Below are 17,045 nucleotides of genomic sequence, written 5' to 3' on the forward strand. Positions count from 1 at the left end.
TGAATGCCTAAAAACTTTATTTTCAGTCATGCGTTTTCCATTCCTAGAATATCTTCTAATTTTCGGGTAAATGGGTTCAGAATCAAGGGGCAAGGCACCGTATTTCCATCTTTTTGTTTAATTTGTATTCTTTTCTTCTTACTGTTGCCACAGGAAGGGTTTGTAACTCCATTTGTTTTAAATACATTCAGTATGTAATACTATTGGATTTGAAACCCGTATAATCTGAATTCGCTCTTTTGTGCATCGAAGCTTGATTAAAACAGTCAATCATCCGTTTATAATTTTCTACATATCATTCTATGAGTCTTACTTTTATTTTTAAGAAGAGATTCAACTAAGAAAGTCGACTTGAGGTTTTTTTTTTAATTAGATTCACATCTTAATCATTTAACACATTGACAGCATTAATCCGAGTTTTGAAGTTTATTAAAATTTTTGAAGCACTTTTGAGAGCAGCACTATGAGAACTGGGAATATTTATATGATCTCATATGCTTATATAAGAGGCTCTAACTCATATAATAGCTATTGGGTGTCTCACAGAAATATATTATATAGAATTCTAAGCAATTATTAATATTTAATTTTTAATAATTGTTATTCATTTTTTCCATTTTCATTACCAAAAAATTCTTTATTTTTACAAACTAATTTCACTCAAATTAAATTCATTATCTTTACAAATTACATTTATTCCAGTACAAATAAATCTGAATATTATACATTACTTTAACTAATATTTCAAAGCATGAATATTTTAATATTTTCCCTTGCTATAACGTTCTTTTTTTTTTTTTTTTTTTTTTTTTTTTTAAACTTGTCACGGGTTTGCTCAATTGATTTATTTTGCGTTTGGATTATACAAAGATTATTTATTTTTAAAAGCATTTTGATGTATGCTTGACAATATAATTTTTTAATATAACAAGTGAATAAGAAAAAATAAGAGAAGAAAAGAAGCGGAATTAGTGAAGAATACGTATACTTTTATGAATAGACAACTCAGCTTGTGAACAATAAGTGAATGATTGAATCAGTTTATAAATAAAATGAGTTTTTAAACACCCAATTTTTGGTACGATTGTCGGACATCGCAATTTAATTATTTATTTATTTATTTGCGAATAATATTTTTTGCATACCACGCATTTTTGTACATGAAAAACATAGTTGGGCTACTGTGATAGTTAGGTAGATAACACATTTTAGAATTTATCCTTGGCCTGTTAAAATAAACAAACAAATAAATATTTATAAGGCAAATAATTGCAAAGGTTTTGTAGGCAATATGTATTTATAATCAGAGAATCGCTGACGGAATGCGGAAATGAAATGAAAAGAGACGCACCTTTTTTTTTTTAATTTTTATGTATGTAAACAGGAGCCCCATTTACCATCCGTTAGAAATGAAAATAGTTTTCAGTTACGTTAAATAAAAAATAATAAATTAATAGTCATAATTATTTAAGATCTTGATCACCAAAGTTGTTAAAAAAAACCTCATTAAAAACATTCTAAATTGCAATATAATTTTAAAGCAAAGGAAAAAGTTTGAATTGTATTTAGTAAATAATAATATAACTCTTTGACGCAGATCGGTCTCTCTTTTATATATATTTTTCCGATGCTCTAAAACAAAATTATATTTTGGTATCTTTCAATTATAAAAAAAATAAATAAATAAATAAAAAAGAAAACAGCCTAGCAGTTACTAAAAAAAAATCTGTTAGGTTATCGGAATTATATGTGAACTAAAATGTAAATCCATAAAAATGTTTTCTTAATTTTTTTTCATTCATATTCACAAATTTATTAATAATTGATTTTTCAAATTAAAACATATATTTAAATGAGGAATAACTATCTCTCTAGGCCTGGTTTCTTAGGACAGGACGCCGTCAGCTGGAAATCAGCGCTAACCTCCGATTGGTTCATTTGTGAGTTTGATAGTATACGTCATCGAACGCTCATCTTGAACTACAATTGCCGTCCAACTCAACTGCAGTTGGACTACAACGTGACGTTAACCACAGAAGCAATGGCGGACAACATCCAACAGCACATTGAAATCAGCCAAGATTTTGATTTTGACATTAAACATAGCTTCTTAATTAAACATATTATAGCTGAGCTAAATGAAGAGTGCTGTGTTTTTTCTTGGACAAAGTCATTATTTGTTCTCTAAAACACTGGTCGACAATAACAAAATCAAAACAAATTCAAAATAAATATTTGTTTACGTTATTAACGCATGCGCAATGAGAGATAATGTCTGCGTTGGACCGACTGCTCACGCTGAGCTAACAAAAAAGTATTTTTTTGGCGTCAGCTCCACGTCAATTTTCCGCTGACGCCCAGATAAGGCGCTAGTTCTAAAAAACCAGGCCTTGAGCTAACAAACCAGTATTTTGTTGGCGTCAGCGGGACGTTGACGCCGAGATAAGGCGCTTGTCCTAAGAAACCAGACCTTTAGATCTAAAAAGCTGCAAAATTGAAAAAATACTGTTAGCAAGTGAAGCCTTGTTTGGAAGATTTTACCTTCAACTCAGAAAAAGACACCGTTGTTTCATGCTGTATTTTGTAATCATAAATTATTAAAATTCTGAAAATAATAATTTTCACTTATTTTGTCATTAATTAATACGAAATAAGGAAAAAATAATGAAAATATGTTTAATTAAAAATTCTGCGCCGAAGGGTTAAGTAATAAATTTCAATAAATAAATTTCTATAAATAATTAATTACTAAGAGAAGTTATATTGAATAATTAAGTGGTTTTTTGCATTGGCTATTATATGTAACAATAGCACAAAATTTCGTCTTAGCTTAAATACACTGCTCAAAAAAATTAGGGGAGCAAGCAAAGAAAGTAAGAAAGTCGTGCGAGACATCCACAGAGCTGCATGAAATGGATAGTGCATACGTATCAATGCACGATACAGAAAAAAAGATGTAAAAACATATGGAATTAATCTTTAATTCATGGAAACTATGGAGAAAAAAAACAAAAAGCTGATTTAAGGCAACAATTGGTTTACATGTAAACGATAAAAAAGTAATGTTTGGAAGTGATGCAGTACTGTTAATAAGGCATGTGGTCTCCTCGAACAGCTAAGACTGTTGCACACCTGTTTCCCATGGATGCGATGATGGTATCGATGAGAGTTCGGGGAATACAGTTCCACTCCTAAAGAAGGGCAATCTCCAAGTCACGGAGAGTTAATGGAGGGCTTGGTCTCGCAGCAATGCGTCGCCCGAGCACGTCCCAAACATGCTCGATTGGATTCAGGTCAGGAGAGGGTGTAGGGTATTCCATACGTTATATTGTTTCAGCTTCCAGCATGCTCTTCACAAGACGAGCTGTATGTGGTCTCGCATTATCATCTTGTAAAACAAAGGAATCATCAATGGCTGCTGCGTAGGGTATGACATGAGGTCTCAATATCTCGTCTGCATATCTGCGGGCCGTCAAAGTACCGTTCCGAATGATATGCAGGTCCGTACGTCCACCTATGCTTATTCCACCCCACACCATCCAACAAGCTCGTCTGTAGTGTGACCTTTCACGAATGAAAGTGGGGTTATTTCGAGTTCCCCTTTCCCTCCACACCAAAACACGTCGGGTGTCACTCTCCAGACTGAATCGAGACTCGTCTGTAAACAATACATGGCTCCAATCGCGTTGCTCCTAATCTTGATGTTCAGCAGCCCATCTTCTGCTAGCCGCACGGTGGCTCGAGGTCAATGGAATGCAGACCATGGGCTTACGAGCATAGAGACCTCCCTGATGGAGCCTATTCCGTATTGTTTAAGTGGAAACTCTTCGTCCTGTTGCCACGAGAAACTGTTTTTGCAGCTGAGTAGCATTGTCTGTTCTGTTACGACGAGCTGTTAACTGTATATACCGGTCATCAGCTGCAGTTGTTGCACGTGGCCGACCTTGCCCTGGCCGACAACTCATATTTCCAGTCTCCTGGAATCGATTCCATAGCCTTGCAACGACACTTCTGACTCCAACAGCGTCCGCCACGCTGCGTTGTGTTTGCCCGGATTCCAGTCTGCCGATGATGCGCCATGCAATGGATTCAGGTAAATCACGTTGTTGAGACATTTTCAAGTCACCCTTTCTCAAAAACAATAACTGAGAAATTAACTTTCTGAATTACGGCAGTGAAACAGACGTCTCTGCTACATCCCAATTTCTGCTCTTATCTTCTTTTCTGGTTTGTGACGTCATGAACTTTTATTTGCATATGAAGTTTTCTTTTTCTTTTTCCTGCTCGATCTTACATTATAAATGATTACTTTTTTGTTACTTATCGGTGTAAATATTTGCGTAATTTCACTAAAACCATGTGCTCCCCTAATTTTTTTGAGCAGTGTATTTATGGAGATATGGACATTACTAAAAAAAGAAACAATGTTTTTTTTTTTTTTTTTTTTTAACCCATTGGCAAAATGGGTCTTATTTAAGATTTGATGGCGTCCATACTTCTCAACTTTGTTCGAGAGTAATAGTAAACAGTGCGCATGCGTTGCTTTGGCAACCGCTGCTGTTTTTTTTCTTCTTTTCTTTTCACCAGCAGGCGTTTTTAATCTATTTGCATAATAATAATTTAAAGTATTTTTATATTTTTTTATTATTAACGTATAATTACTGGCTTGATGGTGATTTCAATATAAATATGAATGCTGAAGAAGGAAAAGTATTTTGTGACGTCTTTAAACATGTAAACAGGCAGTATTTAGAAACCAATCCGCCGACAAACATCAATTGAGACAGTTTTTGCAACTCGTGATCTGAAATGTTATGGCGTTTAACGGAGTCAATCCAGAAAGAAAAAGCATTTCACCAATGGGTAACCAGTGATTGTAATAAGGCGATCACAACTTTTTTGTTGACTTCTTTTTTTTTTTCTCTCGCTATAACCGTAAAACTATTCATTAAAATTAAACAAAATTTTTGAAACAGTTTAAAATTAATTACAAACTTAGAGCTTAAAATTAAAAAAAAAAAAAAATTCGGTTAAAACTGCGCAAGATATGATTAATTAAATTAGTTTCTTATACTGCTCATGCGCGGGAAAAAAATTTTTTTTCTTAATTTTGTAGAGAATCGTATTTGGCGACTAACAAAATAAGGCCGACTTGAATATCTTAAAAAGTTTTGAGCAATTTAAGTAGTTTTCGTACTTTTTAAGGGAAAGCTCATAACGTCATAGGGTTTTCCACACATTTTATTTTGCACTATTAAATAAGATTTGTAAAAAAAGGCAACGGTATTGTTAGGGATCATCCCCCATAAAAATATTTTTTCTTCCTTCTGCTTTCTTTCCTTTTTAAATCACATTTTAGTGTATGAATGTTTATTGTAAGGTTTTATCATTTGTTATTAAGTTTTGTCTTGTGATACGAAATAACATTTGTCGAAATCCTCTTATTATTTTGAGCTTTTTTTTTTTTTTTTAGCTAGTTCAAAAAGTACTTAGAAATATGCTTGAAACTTTCGAAATATTAAAGTCGGATTTTTTCATTAGTTGCCAACTATGATTCCCTACAAAAGTATGGAAAAAGAATAAATTTTTTCCCACTCATGCTCATAAAAGAACTATTTTAATTACTTATATTTTGCACAGTTTTCAATAATTTCTTTTTCAAATTTTAAAGCAAAACATCTGTAATTAATTTTAAATTGCTCTGAAGATTTTGTTTAATTTTATTGAATATTTTTAAACTTACAGCAAAAAAAAAAAAAAAAAAAAAAAAAAAAAAAAAAAACGTAAGATAAAAAAATTAGTTTCTTGTAATAAAAATGTCCATGTGCTACATAAATATTTAAGCTAGCATTACGAAATTTTGTGCGCAATTATTGCATGTAACCTAATGACTTTCGCAAGTTACAAATCTATTGTTTTATTTTTTGACATAGGGTGTTCAAAAACATTATTTTCCGTTTGTAATTTGTTATCGGTCCCTCAAACCTTTTAAAGATTTAAATTTCATTGATATGTAGGAGAAGCCGCATGATCTAAACATTTCTGAAGCTATAAATTGATTCTCTTAGCATTTTTTGACAAAAATGTATTAGTATAGGAGTGTTTCCATTATTTTATCCACCCCCTGTAATTTACCTGTTATTAAGTAGCAATGTATTTTTCATGCAGCGTGAATCAAGCAGAACAGAGCTACCGATTGCAACTGATCACGAGGAAAAAAGGGGTTTAATAATAGTTACAGTTATATAAAATAATAGTTATATAATAATGGTTAAATAATAGTTATATAATAATGGTTAAATAATAGTTATAATTATATAAAATAATAATTTTATAATAATGTTTGAATAATAATTATAATATATAGTTATAGGTATAATTATAGTTAGAACAGATTAAATTAAAATAAAATTAATTCAGTTTAAAAATGGTTTTTAAACATTTGAAAAGCATGTTGAAATAGGTAAAATAGGGCTGGCAATCGAAATAAGGCTTTGGGTATATGCGTAAAACAATTATAATGCAAATTAACATAAACTTTATTATCTCATCAGAGAAATCTTTGTCTAATATAAATTGTTTCTATACGAATGGGTTTTGGAACATTTGAAGAGAGAAATTTGAAAGACTGAAATAGCATTTAAAATGTAAAAGTTTTCGTGTAACATTTGCATGCAAAATAAATTTATTATTTTTTATTCAAGAAGAGGTACAATAAATAAATAAATGCATAAAGCAAATAAATGTAACAAATAAATAAATGTAAAAAATAATTAAATGTAAAAAGTAAATAAAGGTCAGTAATAAATAAATGTAAAATATAAATGAATGTCAAAAATAAATAAAACATTTAATATTTATAAAACGAAAAAATAAATAAATTCATAAATGGATAGGTACCTACACGTAACGTTATTGTTGCTAAATCGTGACATATGTCGATTCAGAGGCCAATCTGGTGACACACGCGTGACGTTGCTTACAGTTATCTAATTAAATCTGGTTTTAATCACATGGGTAGGTATTATTATTTCTTCTCCAGTTTCAAGTTCCCAATTTCAAAATAGCAAGGTAGTGTGTAATAAGCAAAGAATGAATGAATAAATAAATAAATAAATAAAAAATTTAATAAAGAGATAAAAACGGAGTATTATGAAAGCATAATATTAAGATATATATAGATAAATAGTTTCTTGTTAAATAATTGAAATATTTCATGCAATAAAATTCTTGTCTTTTTAAAAAGTCATCGTTTATTCGTTTTATTCAAGAAACAGTTAAGGAAACATAAACACTAACGAAATATAGATTTCCACAAACGATTCCAGAAAAATAATAATTATCTGTAAAATGAATCAATTTTAGGAATAAAAATGTTAACAATACTACAGAAAACAGAAATTTAGGCAAAAATTTACATTCAAAAATTTTTTTAGAATATACAAAGAAGCAATGCAATTATAAAAAGATGACTATTAAACTACTAGCATTGTTTTCAAAATATTATCAAATTATCAAAATTATTTGCGTAAATAAGTAGAAAGTAAATTATTATGAAAGTTGACATTAAAAAAAATCCGCCCGAACAGGGACTCGAACCCTGGACCGTTAGGTTAAAAGCCTAACGCTCTACCGACTGAGCTATCCGGGCTCGAATTATGGTCATTTAATTATGTTTAAGTACCAAAATATAAAGCGCCACCTATTATCATTTAAGAAATTAAACTAGATGCTTTGATTAAAAATGTTTAAGCAAATTAATATTTTAATACAGCATCAGAAAATAAATTCTATTATTATAATTGCGATAACTTTTGATAGCAGTAAATTTAAATTCCCCAAATTACGTTGAAAAATGGTTTAGAAACTTGCAATTATGCTTTTTCGAATAATAAAAAATCGAAAAACATTGTAGAAGAATTTAAAACCTGGAAAAAAATATCGTATATTAGTGAGTTTTTAATTTTCCTTGTCTCTTTTCTTAGTAAAAGTTTAATTTTTCAAATATTCTACTACTTTTGATTATTACATCGATTTCAGATTTAAAAATTTTAAATTTTTTTCTCATGTTTAATAAGCGCCATCTATGAAATTGAATAAACAATAGTCACAATATCTGTTAATCAAAGAATCTGGTTATTACATTGTCCCCCTTTTTTCTACTTTGGTTAATATGCATTTTTGAAGTTAAGAATAATTTAATAAACGAAATTTTCGCTGAAATTATTTATGGTTTATTAAATTAGTATTTTTGAATGAACTCAATTTTTATACTCTATTTTAATTATTGATTACACTATATTTGCAAATGCATATTATATCCAATTTCCTGTTTTTTTAATCTTATTACTTTACAGCAAAAATTAAATTGAAGTACATGGAATTGTTATGGAGAGGAAGAAAGAAAACCACCCAGATACAGACTGAAAATAAAAACATATTTGTGTTTGGAAAACGAAAAATATATTTTCGATGGATTTAGTGGTGACATCTAGCGAGAAAAGTTAAGAAACTATACTTAGATGTTAGATGAGTACGTAATTAGCTGTTTATTCACAAATACAAGCATACAATTTTTAGACGGTTTAAAAAATTACTCAGCCAAATATATCTAAGTACTATTTTTGAAGTTTACAAAATGCAGATCAAAGACTGTATTATGTTAAAATAATATGATGAAACCAAATTCATCAAATTCCTAGTATGTTAGTTTGTGTAGAACAAATTTGCTTCATCAATAAATAACTTTTTAAATACAAGTAATTTTACATTTTTGGTGCTAATTTATATTAAGTTCAGAATCCTGATCGTAATGGAACTAAATTAAGAATTGAGAATTTCCTACTAAGTGCTAAAATAAAAGCAAACTTATTGAAAAAATATTTAGTCTTTATTACACAACACAAAATAAACATATATAAAAATAATTAGTTGAAATTAAAGGTTAATAAAATCATGCAAAAATATGACATAATTTTTTATACAATTATGAAAATCGTAATAATTTTTAAAAATTCGAGTAATAAATTGGACTTTTTAAAATTATTTTGTTTCATTAAATGTTATCCAGCTATTTTGTATTGATTGTGCAATGGTAAATGTTACGTTATCAGGGAAGTATTCTTTTTAAAATTAGTATTAATTTTAGGGAAATAACTTCATTTTTGTAAATTTTTGACTTCAGTATACAAATATTTCCTTTGTAAATGACCCACACACGAAAATAACGTAGAATTATGCGCATATGTTTTGAAGGAATTTATTATAAATACTTTAAAATAAAAGCTATGTAATGCAAAACTTTTTAGACTCATATGTTATCCAATCATTTTTACATTTTTTTTTAAATTATAGTATTTCATCTTTCTGAAAATTTACGGTAGATGTCAGCACTGAAATTTGACGAACCTCCTTAAGGAGTTCCTTCTTTCAGATTTTCTTAAATCAAATCTATCAATTTTTCTTATTTTTAAATTAAGAAAATTTGATAGTTATTTTAATTTTGCGTACAACTTACCTTTTAGAATTTCAATAAATTTTGCGATTTCGCAATAAAAGCTTCGAATGTGCGTTTTTTTTATTTAAAAAAATGAAACAAATATTGTATGATCGATTTTTTTTTCGTTGTAAATTATTTATTTAAATTTGAAAATGATATTAAAAATCTTATTTTAATAAAATCTCAAAATTTTTCATAAATCTTAATTTTTATACTGCAAATGAATCTTGAAATCTCTGTTAGTTAGTGGTGGAATGCAAATATAATTACAATGGAGCATAAGAAAACTATAAACAAACACGAGTGACTCTTTTTCAGTTGCTTCTATACCATGAAAACTAAAATATACACCGAAGAGTCATTACATTATGACCACCCTCCATCTATAACAATGGGCACGCCCAGGTTTTCATGGTTTCTCGCCCAGGAACAATGTTTTCATGGGGCACATTAGGATCCATAATCCTCATAGAACAATCCCTGACGTCTGTAAGCTACTTGAACATAGTTGCAGTTTTTTACTTGAACATAGAACAGTTTTTCCAGCGGGGGATTGTGTTTACCTACAGGATAATGCACCATGTTATAAGGGTTGAATCGTCATGGATTGGTTCGAGGAACATTCCAGTGACTTTCAAGTCATGTCTTCGCCCCCAAATTCACCTGACCTTAATCCAATAGAGCATTTGTAGTCCTACTTGGAAAACCAAATTCGTGCTGCCACGCTACCCCCTTGCAATGTGAGGGAATTGCAGGACCTGTTGGTGAGCACTTGGTACCAGATACTTCAGATTACCTATCAGCACCTTGTGGAATCAATGCCACGGCGGATGCTGGCAGTTTTGAGGGCTAAAGGTGGTCCTCCATGTTATTAGCAGGGTGGTCATAATGTAGTGATTCTTCGGTGTGAATACAAATAATAATAATAATAATAATAATAAATAAATAATCGTAATAAGAATTAGGTGTTTTTTAAGAGGTATGCTAAAATTATGAGATTATTATAAGAGGTTTCAACATTTGTGTTTGAATACGAAAAAAATAATATGTATATATATATATATATATATATATATATATATATATATATATATATATATATATATATATATATATATATATATATATATATATATATATATATATATATATATATATATATATATATATATATATATATATATATATATATCCTAGACGAACTTTAAGTTATCGATATTATTATTATTACATATTCTTAATATTATTATTATTATTGCTATTTTTTAAAGCAGTAAAACGCTTTAAAAGAAAAGTAAATTTAAGCTTTTTTATTGCTTAGATTTTTTTTCTCATTGCTTTTGTGGTAATTTTTTGGTAACCAAAATAAATATATAAATAAATAAATAATTTCAGTAACAAATGTTGTATTGCCATAAGTATGCTCCTTGAACTTTCTTAAAATAAAGCTTAATTAGGGTTGTGTTAGGATTTGTTAGGATTGTGTGTTAGAATGTTATCCCAGTAGCTAACTTACAATCTAACGACCTTTAACGTGAAGTCCTCTTATTTTTTGAGATTTTTCTCTTGGTTGTTGTTAAAAGAACTAAAAAATAAAAACTCGAAAAATATGTAAGAGAAAAATCTATGCAGCATAAAATACTTTATCCACAAAGGACTAATTACATAAGTTTGGGGTTTAAAATTTTTGGGGATTTTTTTTAACAAACTCTAATAGATCGCACACTTTCCCCCCCCCCCCCGCCATTTTTTGGAACAACAGTTTTTTTTTCTCACCTGACATGTTCAGCTGTTTATCTTTTCAAAAGAAAACTTCGTTAGGAACAAACTTCACCAAACATCATTTGATTTACAATATATAATTTAATTATTTAGCTCAGAATCTAAGTTAAACTTGCCCATTGTATCTCGGTTCGGACTCAGCGCTCTGTTTATCGTTCTGGGCGCTCTGTTATCAGCCACCTGAACTTTTCCATCTTCACAACTCTTCATCATGATCGTGCAGCCAACATCTTTGATCCCAATATCACGCTACTGAATCGCACCAATATCACATCTTTTCGACCAATAGGGTACCGCGGTGCGCCATTTAGGAACCGCGTTGTTCTATCTTATCACACGATAGAGATGGAGAGAATTTCAATGCTTCTGCTGAATGTCCCGAGCTTAAGGGGTTTCTGTGATTTAATAACTGCTGGAAAATGTTTAAGTTATTACTCAAATTAAATACATTAAATACTTTGGTAATATCATTTATATATCTTGAGAAATAGTTGGAATTGAAATCAAAGTACTTCCGTGGAGGAAACAGTTTGACGGTGAAAAAATTGGTTAATATATTGTTTGAAACTGATTAAGGATTACAGGAAGATAGAAGAATTAGAATATTTAAATACAGCTGTGATGCGCATTCAGCTTGGTTAGCATTAAAGTTTGGTATGCTGTACAGGATAATTCTGAATGGTGATCAAGATGGTCCCCAAAGGCGGCTAATAATTATTTTATTTAAAAACCGTTGTTGAACAGCCGGCCCAATTTTGGTTCAAATCCGTAGCCTTGTAATTTTCAGACCAATAAAGAAGACAAGGGAACTCCTTGTTTAAGTATTATGAGAAATTTACCTTCGTGGAGGACGTTTTGATGGAACTAACCAGCATTTGCGTTAATGGGGATAGGAAAACCACGAAAACTTCCAACGGTTAGCCTGACGGCAATAGCACTCTAACCCATGATCCATCTACCACTGAGGATATTTTACGTCAGCACCGTATTCGGTGCGAGCCAGTTGCGGAATGCGTATCTTCCAGCCATCCTTGGAATTCGAACCCGGTTCATCCTAATGGAAGGCGAACGTTCAACGCTCTAAGTCACCCTGGCTCGAACTAATAATTATTAATTTTATTGTTTGATACTGTTTGCGATATATTCATTTCTATATTTTGGATTTGAGCCGCAATGGCTCAGGGGATAGAGTGTTCGTCTTCCAATGCGGCGAACCGGGTTCGAATCCCAGTCGATACGAATTCCGCCTCTCGCTTGTACCGACCACAGTGCTGACGTGAAATATCCTCAGTGGTAGACGGGGCATGGGTTAGAGTCCTCTTGCCGTCAGACAAACCGTGGGAGGCTCTCGTGGGGTCTTTCTCTCCATGTAACGCAAATGCGGGTTAGCTCCATCAAAAAGTCCTCTACGGAGGCTAATTTCTCCCAATACTCGATCCAGGATTTCCCTTGTCTTCGGGATTGGAGTCAAAATTAGAAGGCTACGAAGTTGAACATTAGTAGTCGTAAGCCCATAAAACTGTGTCGGTTGTTTGACAACGGTTATAAAATTCTAAAATATATTTTGGATTTGGAATTAAATTTTATTGATGATTCTAAGGGGCCTACGCAAGGGACCGTTGCTTAGGGTTATAATTGAGTGTTCATCAAAGACTTATGTTGCTGGAGGAATCAGCTGAAAAGACCTATTTCCACAGCTAAAATACCCATTTTTTTTTAAAAATCATCTTTTTCGATGGGAAATGTTTTCCCATCTTGATCATTAAATGAAAGATGAGGACGATAACGATATTTCCTTTACCCGTTTAAAGGAGCTGTGAGGTAATCTGTCCTGCTTATTTTTGACATTAATGTAAACCATGAAAATGTGTTATTTTTGTTAAGAGGTTTTTAATCAATCACTTAAAACTCTGAAAATTATGAAGGTGAAGCATATCGCTTCTTTTTGAGCGTGTATACAATGAACACAGTTATTAAGGACTTTGCATTAAAATTTCGGTTCAAGTATTTTTTCTTCTCTTACGAAAACGTGTTTTTGAAAAAAAATTTATTATAAGCGGCATGAATGCTAATTTGTGGAAATTTGAAAATTAAGGTTTCCTGACGCGATTTCGTAGCGTCCATTTTGCTTATTTCTCAGCTCATTCGTGGTTACTCCACAAAAAATTTGAAATTAGGAAGCTGTTTTTTACACATAAATATATTTTTATGCACTATAAGCTCTTAGAAAATGTAAGAAGTATATAAAAGAAGTCTTCATTTTTCGAAAAAATTCACTGCTGAACTGAATATAATTGAAGATTTTATGTTTTACTAAAAGCTTTTTTTGTCTTCTTAAGCCTTTTTTTTTTGTGTGTGTGTTTTGAATATTTAAAAACTAATTAAAAAATTTCTTCATTTGCAATTTGCACAATTTTTTGGTATATTATTTAAAAAAATTGAAAAGTAAATTTAAGGTTATTTTGCAATTTAGACAAATTAAACTAAAATATAGATATTTAAAATTTTAATGCGACTATCTTAAATAGATATTTTAATCATTTAAAGAAGAATTTATCATGCTATTTTTTTAAAGAAAAAAATTTAAAGATCTTTTGTGTCCTGGACCTATTAACTAAGAACTAACAATTAATATACTTTAAAATGTTACATTTGAATATGAAATACGTATCATGAATTGTGTTGACAAGTGGTTATTATATTGAAATAGGTTATCATGCATCATACATTGTCATTGCAAATCTCAAGGTTGCTTATAATATGCAGTTGCATAAAAAAAAAAAATCAATTCGTCAATATTATTTTTTTACTCCTTTCCTGGGAAATGAAGAAAAAAACGCTCTGTTGGTGAATCACTTACATAAAAGTAAAGAAGTCGGCTAACTTTGTAGATTTTCTGCCGTATTATGAAAGAAGTTTTAAGTCGGCAGCCGTGCCAAATATTAAACGCAAAGAACAGTGTCTGTTACGGTTCTTTTTAAGGGAATAATCCGCATAAAAGACGGCGGCATCATTCACAGCAAGCCCTCCTTTCTTTTGTAGAAAGACTGAATAGAACTGAAAAAAAAAAAAACTTCTTTTGATCTTTGCCGACAGAGCTTTTGGAATAGAAAGTGAACTTATATGCTCTAATGGCAGCTTTGAACAAAATTATAGATTATTATGAAAAGCATATGGTTTGCATTTTCACGTATTTAAGGAAGTATGATATTTTAGTATTTTTATTGAAACTAACTCTCAGGTAGCAGAATTTACGAATCTACTGCACGTTCCAAATTTATTCGAAACCTCAAAGCAGTCAGAAAGACATTATTATTGTATAAATTCCGCTTTACCTAGAATACATGCAGCAGCAGAAAAATTTTGCAAAGATTAAAATTACGCATAAAAACTTCATGTTGTTTAAATTTAAGTTGAGTTTTATACAATGATGATAAAATGGAATGTATCCACTTACAGTTAAATCTACAATCAGGTAATAGAAAAAAATGTTTCTCTTTTGTCCTTTGCGGTGCTCTCTCATTTGGCTTTTTAATTTTTCTAAAGAACAAGTTTAAAGATGTTTTAAGCAATTTCCCACACATTTGTTTGTTTGTTATTTGTTTAAATAAATTAAAATGAGAAATAATCTGCAGAATATCTGATAATCTGCAGCGCCCGCTACCGTGATAGAAATTTTCTTCTACCGAGAACAAAACTCACACTGTACCGTAGCGATGTAGCTAAATGACAATAAATTTTTTAAAATGTTACATAATATTATATTTTAATGTGAATACTATACCTGCAAGATAATGATTAAATCTGGACATATGGTGCAAAACTAATAAAATAAGGTATCCTTTAAGTATAATATTTAAGTCATTTATCGAAACTGCAATAGTATATTATATTGAAGTGATGCAGTTGTACAATAATGACGATGCATTTTTTAAAAAAAATAAAGATATATATTATTATACTTTAATGTAAATAGTGTACCTGCAAAATAGTGATTAAATTTGAACTGGGGTGTGCTTTAAGTATAATATTTAAGTAATTTATTGAAACTATCATTCAATGCAATATACTGTATTGTAGTGAGACAGTTGTGCAATAATGACGATGCATTTTTTGAAAAATAAAGTTATATAACATTATACTTTAATCTAAATAGTGTACCTGCGAAATAGTGAATAAATTTGAACTGTGGTGCAAAACCAATGAACTGAGGTGTCCTTTAAGTAATTTATTGAAACTACCATTCAATGCAATATACTGTATTGTAGTGAGACAGTTGTGCAATAATGACGATGCATTTTTTTCAAAAATAAAGTTATATAATATTATACTTTAATCTAAATAGTGTACTTGCAAGATAGTGATTAAATTTGGACTGTGGTGCAAAACCAATGAACTGAGATGTCCTTTAAGTGTAATATTTAAGTAATTTATTGAAACTACCATTCAATGCAATATACTGTATTGTAGTGAGACAGTTGTGCAATAATGACGATGCATTTTTTCAAAAATAAAGTTATATAATATTATACCTTAATCTAAATAGTGTACCTGCAAGATAGTGATTGAATTTGGATTGTGGTGCAAAACCAATGAACTGAGGTGTCCTTTAAGTATAATATTTAAGTATAATATTTAAGTAATTTATTGAAACCTCCATCACTGTTATTTCTAATTCGTATATTTCTGAAGCGAATAAAGTTTTTGATTAAGTAAAACCAAAAGAATAGTTTGATAATTTTTCCTTACATACAAAAACAAGTAAAAAAAATTGTGGCCTATTTAAATTCTCAGGAAATAAAATCCTTTTGAAAGCTACCCGAAAAGCTCTCTTCATTATTATCATTATTTTTTTAATAAAAAAAAATGTTTTTGAAAAAAACTTCTAAAAAATCACGTACTTCAAAAGTTTACGTGACAACTGCGGAGTCGACAGCGCATGTTTCACCAATAAGTGATGATATTCTTCCAAGATAAGTTAACTGCCGTTGATAAGACAATGTGTGAGAGGCTTGAAATACTTAGGAGATACTTAGGGAGATGAAGATACTCAGGAGAATTTTTTTCACTTTAATGTGAGCCGCTCTCCTGTGAAACAAATCGTTAATGTTACCCTTGCAACTGATAATTTCATAAATTTCCGCTTACTCTTATCTAAATTAATGAAGATGGAAAAACAACATAGAGCTTTTAAGGAAAAGAGTTGCTTTTTATTTTAATCTTCTTTGTCGGTAATTACGAAAGTACATGAGGCAATGCGATGCATTAAAAAGCTCTTTTTTTCGTTCCATGATTTACTGACTATCCTTTCGGATTTTTTTCTCCCTTTTTTAAACAAAAGTAATTGTAAGGCATTCTTCTCAAGTTACAAATACATAATTGTATCCAAGCGATAAAAAATCTTTTATATTTTTGTAACAAATCGACATTTTATATGATTATACTGAACTGAAAACGTTAAAATGAAGGAAAAAAATAAAATGCCTAAAACAAAAATAAATTATTGTAAAGAGCTCCTACGTCAATTATTTTCAAGCAATACGGCATTTTTGGACTATTTTCAGCACCTTTACAGCAACCCATCCCATTGGCCCAGGTTAAAGTTCACATAAATTTCATTACATTTTATTTCAAGCAATAAATACGAAATACGTATAACAAAACGCATGCATTTACAACCTATAGAGTTGGTATCTGGGGATAAATTATGATTGAATATAATTCATCATAAATCCGAATTTTGGGAGATTTAAATAAAAGATGC

The 17,045-nt window shown here is 30.3% G+C and overlaps 1 protein-coding gene and 1 non-coding gene across 2 annotated transcripts; both read right to left on the bottom strand.

Annotated features, from left to right (window-relative positions):
- Positions 1–3,323: 3,323 nt before the first annotated feature.
- LOC147815242 (uncharacterized) lies at positions 3,324–4,115 on the bottom strand. Its single transcript, XM_087156550.1, has 2 exons — positions 3,887–4,115; positions 3,324–3,658 (listed from the first exon to the last, which is right to left on the bottom strand). The coding sequence occupies exons 1-2, from the start codon at positions 4,113–4,115 to the stop codon at positions 3,324–3,326; spliced, it is 564 nt and encodes a 187-aa protein (XP_087012676.1).
- A 3,463-nt stretch (positions 4,116–7,578) lies between these two features.
- On the bottom strand, positions 7,579–7,651 carry TRNAK-UUU (transfer RNA lysine (anticodon UUU)). Its single transcript has one exon. It is a non-coding gene; the product is annotated as a tRNA-Lys (tRNA).
- Positions 7,652–17,045: the final 9,394 nt, after the last annotated feature.

This window comes from Parasteatoda tepidariorum, chromosome 2, assembly GCF_982258835.1.
Source record: "Parasteatoda tepidariorum strain Cologne lab strain chromosome 2, Ptep-v5.0, whole genome shotgun sequence".
NCBI lineage: Eukaryota > Metazoa > Arthropoda > Arachnida > Araneae > Theridiidae > Parasteatoda > Parasteatoda tepidariorum.